The sequence below is a fragment of the Lepisma saccharinum genome, chromosome 1, assembly GCF_977018435.1.
Source record: "Lepisma saccharinum chromosome 1, izLepSacc3.1, whole genome shotgun sequence".
Lineage (NCBI taxonomy): Eukaryota > Metazoa > Arthropoda > Insecta > Zygentoma > Lepismatidae > Lepisma > Lepisma saccharinum.
In genome coordinates this window covers 169445112-169460898 of record NC_139229.1, presented here as the reverse complement: position 1 = coordinate 169460898, position 15787 = coordinate 169445112, and the positions used below count along the sequence as shown (strand labels likewise).

At 40.3% G+C, this 15787-nt stretch overlaps 1 protein-coding gene across 1 annotated transcript in view; it reads left to right on the top strand.

Annotated features, from left to right (window-relative positions):
* Positions 1-1301: 1301 nt before the first annotated feature.
* The window catches only part of LOC146003881 (homeobox protein engrailed-2a-like), a 63759-nt gene continuing 49273 nt past the window's right edge, over positions 1302-15787 (top strand). Inside the window, exon 1 of the mRNA XM_083142343.1 lies at positions 1302-2504. Coding sequence (XP_082998469.1) covers positions 1958-2504 — 547 coding nt within the window. The 5' untranslated portion in view covers positions 1302-1957. The remainder of the gene's footprint in view (positions 2505-15787) is intronic.

The window sequence follows — 15787 nt, the reverse complement described above, 5'->3', positions numbered from 1 at the left end:
TCCCTGAAAACTTATTGATTAATGATTGATTTTGTTTATTTTATTATGCTTCGATTTTTCTGCCACTTTGGGCTAACCACGAAGGTGAGGATGGGTGATGATGTAATGAAATTCATGAAGGGACACAAAGAACACCCATGTCCAGGCCAGGATGCGAACCCGGGTCCTTGGCGTCGTAGCGCTCTGTGTTAATAACATCTCTACGGAGGTTGGTAGTCCCGGAAAGTACCGTAGTTTATGTGTCTTATCTTGTACTGTTTTTTTTTTCATTTCTTGACCCTAACTTACTTGTAGCTACCGTCTACAAGAAACTATCTTACCTAAGGGAAAGGGGAGGGGACTCAGAGGCCCACACATTTATTACCACTAAAATTGAGCCATTCTGTTATTGAATCAATGCTTTCTGTGTTGTTTATATACGTGAAGTTATATAATAATTACATAAAATACCATCATTACCAACCAATTGTACATTCTTACAGGCATGAGTCTGAGTGTCATGTCGGATCACACATCTCAAGAGGAAGGTGGATCTGACAGGCCCACCACGTGAATTTTTACCTGCTATTTTGTACGTTTACCTTATTGATTTTATGAACATCCTAAGTACGTTTTGTGATTTTATGAACAAAAGTAATACAAAAACATTGGGAACACCCTTGATAACAATGTAATGTATTTTCAATTTTTTATAAAAATATTCACACTCGAAAAATCGAGAAGCAAGAGGTGGTTAGCCCCCCAACCCCCTTCGGGTAAGGTGGACTTGAAAGGCCGCCTCGATTTTCGAGACGAGACCGAGACTTACCTCGTCTCGGTTCCACCCATAATATCGAATGTCGTTTCAAAATCGATACGATCTCATTTATTTAATATCTGCCTTTCAGGAATCGAATCCTGACTACAAGACGAAAATTTAACAAGAGCTTCTGTCGTTCGTTGTGCACAGGCCATTTTTACATACACATTTACCCTTCTTTTATGTGTGTGTGGATACGTTGCATACCTTGCCTCTGCACTGCATTCCCCAGCGGCTAAAAGCCTATTTCATTTTACAAGCCACTTCTACGTTGATGAAGTTCAAGAATTATCAACAGCTTAATCTGCGGTCCCGCCCCACGCATTCGTCAAACGTCCCCGCTGAACCAATAGAACGTCAGCAGACACCGCCCAGAGACGGGTACCCTTTCCAGTAAACTCGAAGCCGATTGGCCGGAGCGCGCTGAGCCTCCCGTGGGCGTGGCGCGTGCTAAGTAAGCTGTGACGTTTGAGAAGACAGGCAACAGTGTCTGGTGGGGGAAGAAACCGGCCTGCAACGTGCTCCAAGTTTTCTTCGGACGGGACGACGTTGTTGCACAGGAAAAGCGAAAAACCGCTCGGGCCGGAAAGCGAGGCAAGGGTGGGTTGTTCTTTCTCTCTCTCACCCCTTGTCGTGAGTTTTGGAAGTTGAGAAGTGGTTGATCCGAGAGTCGAAAAGTCGCATTGAGACGTAAGGGGGAGAAAACGTCAACCGGAACGAGCCAGAACGAACTTTTGAATCTTTTCATTAGACGGGTGACAGCTCTAGCCACGATAAACATCGACACGCGCGGTGGCTTGGTTTGTACACAGTTCAACAAGCCGATCGTCATATGTTTTGACGGACGTTACGTAGCTTCCCCCGACGAGCAAGTTTTCATTATCGGCTGTTGCAGAAGCTATGTCTGCGATCTAGGCACGTTTTAGATCGCGGTGGGCTATGAGATAGAGTTGCGAAGTTTTCGCGGCACGAAAACGGAAGCAGCGAAGCAAGGGTGGACCAGGAAGAGGTTTTCAGCAGGTTTTGACCTCTGCTTCGGATGACCTTGAGCGTTTTGGTGATCGACATGAGGAAGACGTAAGCGAACACCCTTGCCGGTAGGAGACAGGAAGGGTGGTGCACCGTGCAAAGACTTGTAAAAGTAAAAAGGACTTTTCTATGTGTATTGAGGACATGGCGCTCGAGACAGACAGGTCGAGCCCAGACAACGCGTCGAGCCCCGGACCGAGCCCAAGCCCGGCGACATCGTCGTCGTCGTTCTCGCCGTCGCCATGCTCGTCGTCGTCGGGCAGCCACTGCACCTCTCCGTTCCCGAGGCCTCTCCCGTCTCCCCACCAGGGGGCGCTGCTGTCCTACAACTTCCCGCCGCGACCCGACCAGCCCGGCCCCGCGCTCCCGTTCAGCGTGGACAACATCCTGAGGCCGGAGTTCGGGCGGCGAGCCATCGAGGAGAAGCAGAGGTTCGAACCGAGGACCAGGCACCATGACGGGCACCACCACCACCATAGGCGGCGGGAAGCGGAGGCCGACGGGGAGCCCGCTGCCACGAGGACGGCGGAAGAGCACCACCACCACCACAAGGCACCCGCGGAGACGACGAAACCGGCCGTGCCGCGCGAGAAGGTTGAACCGGCGATTCCCAAGGGTCCTTTGCTGTGGCCGGCGTGGGTCTACTGCACGAGGTACTCCGATCGACCGTCTTCAGGTAAGAGACGCGACTTTCATTTTACTTGCATGCTTATATTATTTTTTCTTAAAAAAATACCTAACGTTTCGTAGCTGGATGCCAGCAATTAATTTAGTTTGGTATGATACTAAAATTAAGCTACCGATTTGCCTCAGCAATTATTTACGTGAGCAAACATGTAAAGATGAAGAAAACATTATCATATTCGACTCGCGGGATTCTGAGTTCGATCCCTGGGCTTGGTATGGGTCTGTGATTTATCCACACCCCACAACACTTCCCTAAATTCCCCAACGGAACTCCCTCTGAATTTTTTCACAGACTAACAATTTATGCTCATTTTGGCTCTAAACTTTACCTTACAACACCCTAAATACAAACTTACAACCCCCCTCCCGGTTGAAAATTCTGGATAAACCCGTGGTTTTCGTGTTGGGTTGGTGATCGCTTTTTATACCAACAAAAAATATAGATTCCAGACAAACAATTCCCTTCCTTGTTTCTGCTTTTGTCCACACCTAGAACTATAAAATTATAACATCCTCTATTGCACTATGTAATCAGAAAATTTAGTAATAGTATACAATTTGTTGGTAAGAGCAATTACTACGCTCCCTGACCCCCCCTTTTTTTTGTCACTACACAGGCTGTTCTGTATCTTCTTGCAGAATGCTTACCCATTTGTTATCTTACGCCCGTAAGTTCCTTTGTGAGTCCTTTCATCAGTTGTCATCTAATTGTCATTTATCCTCATCGTCGCGGTTAGCCTAAAGGGACAGAAAAAGCGACGCAAAGTAAGAAAAAACACAAAGACATCAACAAAGCATTTGACATGTCGGGCGGAATTAAACCATTACTTAAAGAGGTTAACTCCTTACAATGAACTGAATCCAGGCGTAAATAAATCGTGAGGCCTGGATAGAAGCTGAGGTTGTGAAGGAACGTTCGCCGTAAGAAACAATAGAAACCACAGGACGCCAAAGACGATTATCGTGGCGCCAGAGACTTCTTAGCCTGCAACTATGAAGTATCCAGAAGGAATCATGGGTGGCTATTTTATTGCAGGAGACAAACATAGTTTACATTTTCCACACGACGACTGCTCTTTAAAAGAAAATATTGCATTACTAGTTCTTTTACATTCGAGACGATGCGGATGAATGATGTATTAATTGAGGAAATAATGATGAAAGAACAAACATAATGATCAGTGGCGTATGCTGAGTCTAAGACCTGGACTCACTGTAACACCTGGTCCTAGGCTATGGAGGAGGGGACAAGACTAGGCTAATTCTTGACGTCTTCAAGGAAGCCACGTTGCCATCCCAACGGTAGTCAGGTTGCCAACTCCTAAGAATTCATGTTGCCAACTTCAGAACCGCCATTATCTTCTTATTGAAATCAGGTTTATTCACAGTTTCTAATTATTTTTCTTGAGCATTTTACTTTCTAGGCTTGAGGCTTTGCTCCTGACTCTGATTTACCATTGATTTATCACTAAAGGTAAAATAGGTGTGGTAAATTATTTATCTTCTAACATTTCATAGCTGGATTCCAGCGTGTGGGAAATATTGCCACCAGTTCACCACATCCATGTTTATAACGGAGAGATTCGAACCCAGTACACCAGATTACGAAGCTTTCTGAGCTCAGGTTTGATTCACTGTATTTTTTATATCGTTAAGACCATTTTGCACGCAGATAAACTAATGGAGATTGAACACTGTGGGATCTTAAACACTGGAGTGTTTATCTACCATGAACTGAACCGGGACTCCTTGTATCTGAAATGACTGCCAGTGTCATAAGCACTGTTTACAATCTTACGAATTAAAAGTACATGTTTATACAATAAACTTGAATTTGGTGTAGGTCAACCGTTATTAGGCTACTCGCTTGGATTTTAGAAAAATCGTTTTCGATACATCTAATGTTTGATTCCTCTTCCGGAATATGATAAACCTCTCTAATCAAATTTTGAAAACATGCTGAATATATCGTTTGTTATTTTGTAAAATTTCGTCATAGGTTGGACATCTGACAACCCCACCCCCTCTTCCCATGCTCTTTAATTCACACCTTTCCCATTAAAGAACCAGCAACGATGTGTATGTATCATTAGTGGTTACTTCATATGGTGGTATTTGCTCGGAGAATGAGGGTGAATTCCCCTATACTGGGTACTTGCATCCCCTTTTCTGGTTGCAAATATTATCCAGGGAGAATATCTTTTCGGGGTAAGTTTGGGTAGGTTAGGTTAGATTACAAGCATTCCTCGCACGTGAATATGTTAGAGGGGAATCGTGAGTTGGTCATGCTTCTATTTGATATGTTGTCACCTCGAGTGAGAAATGCAAACAAGGTAAAATAATACTAAAAAAATATTAATCATAAGACCTAGTTTTGTTGTTGTATTTTGTCATACGTAATACAAAGTCCATTAAAAATGCATTAGGGTTCTCAGATTTGTACAAGTGCGGAATATGGGAGAGTTGTCGATATCTGAAAGAAAACTCATTCCTAAAAAGAAAAAATGCCACTACGTAGAGCCTTGCCTCTCTCTCACACAAGTGTGTGTATAAAGTTTATTTTACTGTGATTTACCCACACACACCAACACCCCCCAAATTTTCCCATTTTTTCCCTCACGAATGTCCAATTTATGATCATCTTGTCTCTGAATTTACTCTTACAGGGCCCTAAATTAAAACTTACACTCTCCCCTCAGGTACAGGTGTAGTATGTTTCCACATTTAATCATGGCACCATGTCTCCACATTTTTTCTCGATACATCATTGTGAACCACGTTGGGTTAGGTTAGGTTACGTTAGGTAAAGAAAACATACACACCTTTTTTGTCTGCTTTCTTTACCTAACCCAACCTAACCTAACCTAACATGGTTAACAAGAAAGCAAAGTGAAGAAAAGATACACAAATAAAGAACTTGAAACATACATACATATCACACCTATATTCTTCCAATATGGAGACATACTACACCTATACTCTCCCCTCAATATGGAGAATTCTGACTAGACTAGCAGAGAACACTCTAATTATTGCAATTCTCTTTTCACTTTCTCTATACGTCGTCTTGATTTTTACCGATTCCTAGAACAGTAGAAATTCCTTGTTGACTTGTTATGAAATGATTTTCATTTTAGGCTGTATTTAGTTATCGTGGTCTTGCCCATCACAAATCATTTTAATTAGCACCATTTGCAGTCATGAATGATGAAATTCACATTTTTTCAACAATCGAAACATTTTTGTGATGCTGTTGGTAACTATCGATTTCGTTTACTTTCGGCAAATGCTTAGTTTCTCGGTATTTTTCTCCAAATACGCTTAAGAAAAGTCCGATAATTAAAATACGGTGAATGGAATATGCCTAAGAGGGCAGATATATGAATATATAGACCGCCTATGCCTCCATAACTTTTAATTTTAGTGATGATATTTTTTCCCATTTTCAAACACCGTTCGCTGTTTTGCTTTAACAGACGGATATGTCAGCTTTCCCCCCACTGAGATTATTCTTAAAATATATTTTTTGCATTATTGCTTTTAAATTCTGGTTCTGTAAAATATCTAGTAAGTCTTTCTAGGACAAAAGAATAGCTAATGCAGAAACAATTCGTGGAAAATAATAAAAAGTTGAAAGACTGCGAACGACCAGGTACAACAGAAAGGAAACGAACTATTCCTGAGTTTTTCTTCATCATTTTAATGTTTAGTTGTAGTTATTGTTAATACTGGTAATTAAACAATAATAATGTACCTGACTGACACGCGGGAGAACCGTGTTCGATTCCAGGCGGGAATTTTTTCCAGTGATGTTTCTTCGTGGAGAGGCTCTGTGGTTCACCCAGTCTCTAAGAAATGGATTCGGGTGGGGATGGGGGAGGGTAAAGGCGGGCAGAGCGTGGTGCTGATCACATAACCTCCACTCGCGTACGTCTTGGGACTTTACCTCCGCATCCCACCCACTCATATTCTTTCACGGCATGTTGTAATGTTCAGGGGCAGCTTTGTCTTTCACCTCCTTCAGAAAAGAGCGAATTTATTCGCAATTTTCTGTTTCACTGTTCGCGCCTGTATCCAGCAACGGACGCATCTGATTTGCAAACTGCGTCTCAATATCTACAGAACTAAAAACAATTATTATTAAAACCTAATGGAACGTGTTCCCACACTAAACAACACGTCGTAGCCATAAATAATAGCCATACAACATTTTTTTTTGGTATGTCTGAATCAGTTTTTACTTCTGCGAAATTTTCATTTCTAATAAATACTCAAATTCAGAACGAGATAAGCTTCCAGAAGAGTTAAGTGCATTTGTAAAAGACTGCGCACTGGCGTCGCCACCCGGGCCAGGACGGCTCTGGCCCACCGTGCCTACCAACCCACCAAATATGGTTTTCTGAACGGTGTTTACATCTCCGAATTGAATTTGAAAGGTCGTCATTAATTTGAGTACGATATTATAACTGCGCTCTAGAACGGAAGAAGTCGAATTCTTCTGGAATAATACAAAAAGAATTGCGCGAAGATTAACTAAATGCACGAAGGAAGGATGCAGTGTATACAGGAGATATTTTCGCATTTTTAGAATCACACGCAGAGGGATAGAGATAGAAAGAACGAGAAGGAAATAAAGAGAAAGTGGTAGAAAGAGAGAGAGAGAAAGAGAGGTAGCAGAAGAGAAAAAGGAGAAACAGAGACAACAGACAGAATGAAAGAAAGATGCAAAGAAAAAGAGGAACACATAGTAAGAATGGAACAGAGTTCGAAGCAAAGAGAGAACCAGAAGAAGAAAGAAAGAGGAAGATAGACAAAATAAGGAAGAGTGAGAGACGATGAAGAGAAGATGCAAAAAAAAGAAAGAGAGAAGATAGCTTTATTTTACTTCGCTTTTTGTGCCACTTTTGGCTAATTTGCGAATATATGGGATGAAATTGATGAATAGACACTCAAATCCGGGAACTTTTCTAACGTTGGAAGCGGCCCCGGCGCCCACCCAGTGTCGAATAACATGGGTACCTGGGGGAAACCCTGGGGGGTAAAGGCGGTCAGGGGCGTGATGCTGATCACATCATCCCCACTCACGACCGGATCAAGAAAGTGTGGGGCGTTACCCCCACACCCCTTCATGGCGTTGTGCTAAGCACAGTGGAGCACTTTACCTTTTTTATGCGAGAGTTCAATTTTACCCCCCCCAATACAATTTTACGTGATTTATATGACACTAACTTTCTAAGGCGAAACGGAACATCCCATTTCGCCTTACACACAAACCCAACCTAACCTAACCTAACCTAAAATTTGTTCTTACAAATGTCAGTATAAATAGTACCAAAATTATTAATACAGTTAATATAAATCCGTTTACATAATAATAAAAGTATATATTTCAATGTAGCATGGTGTTTTATTACATTAATAATAATGACCCTTCACGTCCATAATATTCTCTGGTGAGAAACTTTTTGTGTGTAAGGCGAAAGAGGATAAGGCAAAATGGGATGTCCCGTTTCGCCTTAGAAAGTTCGTGTCACATAAATCATTTGAAATTGTATTGGGGTAGGTGAAAACGTAATAAGGCGAAACGGGAGGACACGGAGAGTTCCAACAACAAAAACTTTATGACTAAAATTTTCCCCTAACTTTTAAAGATTTTTCTTCAACCATGTTTGTAAAAGTTAATAACAAAATACAATAACAATGCCTTTCAGTACACTAACGGCATGAGACAGTGCTCGAAGTGGAGATTCTTAACTGAGGGGGGCGGGGTGCTTCGTCTAGTTTGGGGGTACTTGAGAGCATTCTTGGCGTTCCCAAACCACTTCGAGCATTGACATGAAATGTAAAAATATAATGAAAAACAGATGTGCTTGATATTTATTTACACATCTGGTAGATCGAATAGAAGAGCCTTCTCAGGGATATAATAATAAATTTGGAATAAAATTTGTTTATTTTTATTAGTTTATAATACTTATTACAGTGTAATAATAACATTCATCACCATGATAATAATTATCATTTAAAAATGGCCTGACCTCCCTCTTACAAAAATTTCTGGCGACGTCGATGCTCAGTAACGCTCTCTAGCGGGCATTCTTCGAAACGACCGAGACAGTCCGCAATTCTGTGGATATTGCTGCACCAACTGAAACATTAAGCCCTGCTCTTCCGTGCAGGCCATTGTTGGTATACTGCATGGTCGATTGTTATGACAGTTCCACAATGTCAATTCTAATGACAGGATTCTCGACCCGTTGCCCCAAAAGATAGTCCAAAGAGAAACAGTTCTTGCCTCGTAAACGACCTCGTTAGGAATCTTAAATTGACAGCTGCCCGTCAACGACGTCTTCGAGTGGAAATAGACGGTTTCACAATCGCTTTCGCACGCACCGAGCAAACGCATCGCCGTACGCAGTAATGAAGATTGCGTCCTCCTATGCGCTCTTACGGAAAACCACGGTCATTTTGAACGTGGGATACTGCTCTGTGCTTTCCTTGATGTGCGATTTCTCCATAAAGTTGCCAATGCCACGGTTATGATGACGCATATTGACGAGTTTAGGAATTCTGCTCCTGTCAGATAGCGGCAGTGGCGGCGATTGGGTTCCAAAACTGAGGGGGGGGGGGCAAGGACTGTTTACGTGCCCTTGGTAGATAAGTTTTAGTATAGTGCGGGGGTCAAAAGTGGCAAAAAGTGTAGGGGGAACTGACTCCCTCATGCCTAGCCCCTAATAGCCGCCACTGGATAGCGGTCATAGAGAGTGAGAATACAATTGAGGTGGTGGATTGATGACTTTCTTTCGCGGAACAGAAGATCAAGTGATAGGTGTCCCCGATGGCGTAGTTGTATCGTTATCGCCTTGTAATCAAGGGGTCCCGGGTTCGATACCCGGTGGTGGCACATAGTTTTTCGGATCCCACTTTAAACTGTAGGTCCAGTTCCGATTAGCCTTACTGTGCATAAAGTGGACTTGAAACACCAAATTAATCAACCAATCAATCAAGGTCAAGTGATAAATCCTAGGGCAAGTTCCGTCAGTCTAACTGGCATGTTGAAGCTATAGTTACACTGAAAAAAATAAAGGTTTGGAAATTCATCTTCTGGGGGTGAATTTGTCTTGTCACAAATAGACCCTCATAGGGTGCGTTTTCCTCCCTTTGAAGATAGAGGGGTGAGTTTTACCTCACTTTGGGGGATACAAGAGCGAGTATCCTCACCCTACCTTGGAGTGTGTTTTTACTCCCTTTGGGGATTTTCCAGATGGCATTCAGCAGGAGACCATACCTTCTGCCAGAAATAAACTATTGCAGACGTTCTTGCTAATTATAAGAACAGTTATGGCACAGCCATCGTGTGCACTTTGCTACAAGTCGCTCTCTGTTCAAATTATATTGTATTTTCCGAGCTAGTGCAGTTAGAAACCATCATGTACACGCATTGCTTGCAAATAATAGGTGATTTTCACAGACAAACGTAGTTCACTTATTGCACCATGATCGAATTTAGGAACGCCTTAAGGCTTAAGGAACTTCACAAGCATCGCGCTAGGACTTAAGGGATGGGCCTATTGCCATAACTTATTTAACACGTTAAACTCGTGCGACTTAAACTCGCCATAACCATATTGAAAAGCAACTCGAGCAGTCTACAAGCTATGAGCAGCTGAGAAAATAGAATCCGAAATCTCAAATCGTGTGCGGAAAGCAAATAATGCGTACAATTGAACCAGATAATATTTCGGAAACAAGAAATAAGAACCAGGGCCAAACTCCAAGCATATAAAACAGTGATTGAAATATTACTAAGAAAGTAAAGAGAATTAGCAAATAACAGCAGTAGAAATGAAGTGCTATGAAAGATAGTAGGTTAAACAAGAAGAGACAGAGTAAGAAATGAAATAATTGTGAAAATCTGGTGTAATCATCCACTGAGAGACAAATGAAGTACGAGTAGTTTCATCATGTATCCAGAAGTTAAAAGGGAGGGAAACGTAAGCATGCAGTTTCTGGAGGCAATACCAGAAGGAAAAATGTTCCAGAGGTAGACTAAGGAAGGGATTTGAGGACAGAGTGTAAGGGAGGAAGTTGATGAGGTCCGGTGAGAATGGAAACATTGGTTCGAGGCACCTTCTACGCAACAACTACGTAAAGGATGGACAAGGAAGAAGAATGCGATCCACCATCCCCTCAAAATGGAAATGCATCAAATATATTCACTCCAAATGCATAATGATACAAGCGATTGTGTAATTATTGGTATCTTAGTTCTTCGTTGACCGAAACTGTCTATCCGATGTGCCACTCCTTAAATTTAAGTTGAAACAATTGTACTGAGACAATGGATTAAATATTGTCATGCACATTTAAACTTACAATCAATTCGTCATGTGAGTTTCGAAGCGATGAGGTTCAATTTTGAATAAGGCGAACATTCCTTTCAATACTGTCAAAATGCGTGCAAGTATTAGAAGAATAAAATACCAGTGAGTTCTTAATTGCAACATCTCCAAGCGGATCTCTATAAGTCGATTATTAAGGTAGAGACACCCTGTAGCTACTGAAAATATATTTAATAAATGTGCTTCTACTTACATGTGTTTCTTATGAAGAATGGAAATATTTGCATCTGAAATTAAAGTTTTCATTATTCAGAGCAATGTTTTGGCATTTTTCGTGGAGTTTTTCAACATTTCTACGTTACTTTCATAGTAACATGCTTCTGGAGAGCACTTCCAAAGGCGACAACGTATAAAGCTGTCTTCTGTCCGACGCCAGGTTGAGTCTACTTCTTCTTCGGCAGCTTGTACTTAGTGAAGGAAACCGTACACCTTCATCCTTAAACCTTTCAAGTCCTCCACTTGCATGTACTCGCAGGGGCTGTGAAGGTTCCGGTAATCCGTGTCTTGCGAGCGAGATGTCATTTCAGCGACCCAAAGAACACGCAACGAGCCTTGGGCTTTTATTGCACCCTGCAATCTGAATATTAAATTAACGAATTATTAGAGGATTTTTAATTACTCCCGCTGCAATTACGGAGAATTGTCTTATTATCCTGAAGCTCTTGTGGACGAGGCGAAAATGCATCCTTTGTTAGCAACCTTAAAAATTAACTCCCGACATAATAAACACATCCTGTTCTTCAGAAACGGTGAGCTGTCGTGATGTGTGGCTAAGGCACGGAGCTGGTGTGGAGGTGGGGGATTTCAGAGAAGTAAATGAATCAATTATGCACTTTAAATGCATCAGTGAATGTGAACTGTGACGGTCAAGGAAAGATACATTCAGAGAACTAAATGCATCATATCGATTGATGCACCAGAATGCATCGATTGATGCACTAAAGTGTGTTTTATGGCTTCTTCAAAGAATCAGATTCACATTTGATGCATTTGGGTGCATTTTTGTATGTAGTGAATGAAACACCAAAGTTCATAATTTGATTCAAGTGAGGATTTATTTCAGTCGAGATGCACTTCTATGTATCAGTTGATGCGTTTTGATTCACCAGAATGAATCTTTTTTGATGATGCACATAAACGTTTCGTCTGAGCTACATCAACTCTGTAGGTCAAACCAAACGTTCAAGTGCATCATCCAAAAAGATGCAGGAAGGTGCATCAAGGAACATCAACTGATGCATTGAAGTGCATCTCGACTGAAATAAATCCTCACTTGAATCAAATTATGCACTTTGGTGTTTCATTCACTACATACTAAAATGCACGCAAATGCATCAAATGTGAATCTGATTCTTTGAAGAAGCCATAAAACACACTTTAGTGCATCAATCGATGCATTCTGGTGCATCAATCGATATGATGCATTTAGTTCTCTGAATGTATCTTGGAAAGAGCTAATTTTGTCCGGGAACATAACCTGACCCAGTCTAGTGGATATTGATTGATTGCACATATTTTACGTCGCTTCTCTGCCAAATTTGGTTAATCGTGAAGATGAAGATGAATGGTGATGGGATGAGACGAACGATGGAACAATCACATACATATAGGGACGACACAACACGAGCCGCACGGCGGATTATACTGTCTGTGAGCCCAGACGCCAGAGACTCGCTAGTCTGCAAAATGCAGTCCAGGGTGTACTGCGTGGAAGTGAGGTCGACATTTGGGTGTCTTCGGAAAGACTCCCTTACACCCATTGGTTATTTTATCGTCGGCTTCCGCAACATAACGCGCCAGAGGTTCCAGGTTCGAATCCTGCTCAGGCATGGACATATATGTATCATAATAATGCTTATAACACATTCAGAGGACTCGAAATGCATCAAGGTGGTTGATGCACTTTTTGGTGGATCACGTGACACAGTTAAACATGTATTTTTTCGATTCCCAGAAATGAGCGTGCCTGATATTCTCAATTGATGTATTTTCAGTCAATCAAACAGAACAACAGATGATGAGAAAAGTACCTTTTGATAAATTTTTCTGTGAATTTGGTCCACAACAAGTGTATCATTAACATTTTAATGTGTCACTGGAGTCAACATGAGGGCGTCAAATGCATTTTGCATTCTGAGCGTTTTAGTGCATATCCAATACCTGATGCATTCAGAAGTATTAATGCACTCTCTTGCGTCAATTAATGAATCTCATTTTCTGCCAGTACCATATCGTTAATTAATTTTTGCCCTGTTGATGAATCGAGACAAATCGTTTCCCACTTTTGTTAGATGTGAAACAATCCGACATCTTGGTTATGGGCTGAAACTGTCTCATAGGTATATGCGGGCATTCAACGATTTCTCATGAATAAATTCCATAACTTAGAAACAGGAACACGAAGTTTTTTTTATCCTCCCGTCTGAAGCATGGAGCTTGGGAGGCAATATTTCAAAATCGGAATTTCTGCTCGGAACTGGAGGCATAACAAATCAATCAAAATTCAGCAAACAGCGGGAGAGATCACGTCAGGTCTCTGTTCTGGAATGAAGACTGAAGGCTTGTCGTTTTATTTCGCACAATCACGAACCACCGAAAGGAGAAGAAAGACGAGAGAAGGCGGGGGTCGTCAAGTGAAGGAATTTTGATCGAAATATTGTTCGCAAGTTCGGACGCCATTTTGTGTCCATGACGTGAGGTAATCGCAGGTCGAATTGTGTTCAGACATCACTAAAATTGTGTTTATTTATTTTTGCAAAGATTTGTAAAAAGAGGGTTTAACTTCACGATGCCACCTATTCATATTTTCCAAATTGTCCGGAGAATTTACTTAAGAACACCTCATAAGCTAATTAATTTTCTTAATTTTAATTACATTAGCAACAAGCATATTTGTGTACTCCGTATTTTATATATACACGTATTTTAAATACCGTAGTCACTTTTCATTGAGTATACCTATTTTTTCGTTTCTTTTGTGTGTGTGTGTTTACTGCATAAGCATTTCAGAAGTTGATTTTATTTGTACACAAATCCATGTGTGATTTGGATAAAATTTATACCTCCAATCTTTCACGAATACTGAAGGAGAAAAACAACGGAATCTGACATTTCGAATTTGAAGAAGAATGTTCTGCATATTTTAAATTTCAACATTATTCTTATGTTTTAACTATCCGTGTAATATACAAGATAAAACACTGATAATTATATTGTAGATATAATGAAATTATAATTACATTTCTATGCTGTATGTGAAGATTTAGTAAAAATCGTTACATTTACAAAGGAATATATTTGATAACATATCAGACAAAGTAATAATTGGCTTTGGAAACCATATTCTGACTGCAAATACAGTAATCATAGAAAAATAAAAAAATGATTTACCGTCAGGTAAAGGTTCCAGCGGAAATGAGTAACTGTCAATTACTTTACACAGATATAGTAAAATTAATAATAAATATTGAATTCAGAAATCAGGAAATTAACAATCTTAAGTACCAAATTGAATTGAGGGAACATATAATTTACATTTCTTTTTTCGGTAAAGGAATTCTCGATATTATGAATCAAACCTAATGTTAGTTTCGAAAAACTAGAGGTCCCCAATAAATTATTGTCACTAATAACGATAATTCTAGTAAATGACATTCTAAGAAGTACGAAACACGCTCATAAATTTAAGAAAAAATCTTTATGCTGTCATATATTTATTTTAGAACCGCATGCCTGATTTGCTTGTAACGGATGAAATATTTATAATTTTTCAGGTTGAGAAAGCTTGACAGAAAAACTCTGCCTTTTTTTATGAGCGACGTAGACGTTTGTGAACTTGTATATCCGATTCGTAAGAGAAAAATGGCTATAAAAACAAGGAATATTGTCGTCCATGACATTGCGAAATATTATTCTCTATTTGATTTCTCTGCGTGGCTATATATAAATTCCTACATGAACTGAATCATGGCACTGACTTTAGTAGTCTTCTGATAGCTCTTGTAATCTGCAAATCTCAAAGCGACTCCTAAATAACATTCGTGTTGACACAGATGTATCAAACAACAGACCATTACAATGAATTGATAAATGGAGTAATTATTCTACCAGTAAGTGGCTACAAATATCTTACATTTCACTGAGTCATTTCGCCTACAGCTTTGCGCTTTGTGTTGTCAAGGCATTTTATGTACATACTTTATTTTTCAGAAAACACTGTAAAGCTGAATACTGAGGAAACGTTTCTTTGAGCCATTCCAAATAACATTAAAAAGCCCACGTACGACTGCATCTCCCATTAATGTTAACTGACAACCTCAAATTGTGTTCTATAATATCAAAAGTTCACGGAGTAAACTTTTTTATTACTTCAAAAATCTACCACAACTGCTTATTGTACACAAATATACATTAATTACAAATTATAGAACCGTGTGGAATCAGTTGTATTTGGTTCATTTTCCATACTTACAGACTTAAATGTTTAAATGTTGAAAGGGGGTCGTAATTTTCTCTATACATCAAATTTTTAATTGAAAGGAACTTGAAAATAGCTATGACTGTGTGAAACAAAATAATATATATGTATATTTTATGAAACAAAAATATAAAAGAAAGCTGAAAAATCGAAACAGGTCTCTGCATCAGTCGCAAAAAGTTTCTTAAAAATTCCTTCACCATGTGCGGGGAGAAAATTAGGTTGATTGATTGATTGGTTTGCTTTATTTTACTTCGTTTTTTGTGCCACTTTTGCCTAATTTGCGAAGATGGGGATGAGTGATGACATGATTAAATTAATGAATAGACACTCACAAACATCCATGCCCATGCCGGGATTCGAACCCGGGACCCCTGGCGTCGTAGCGCGATG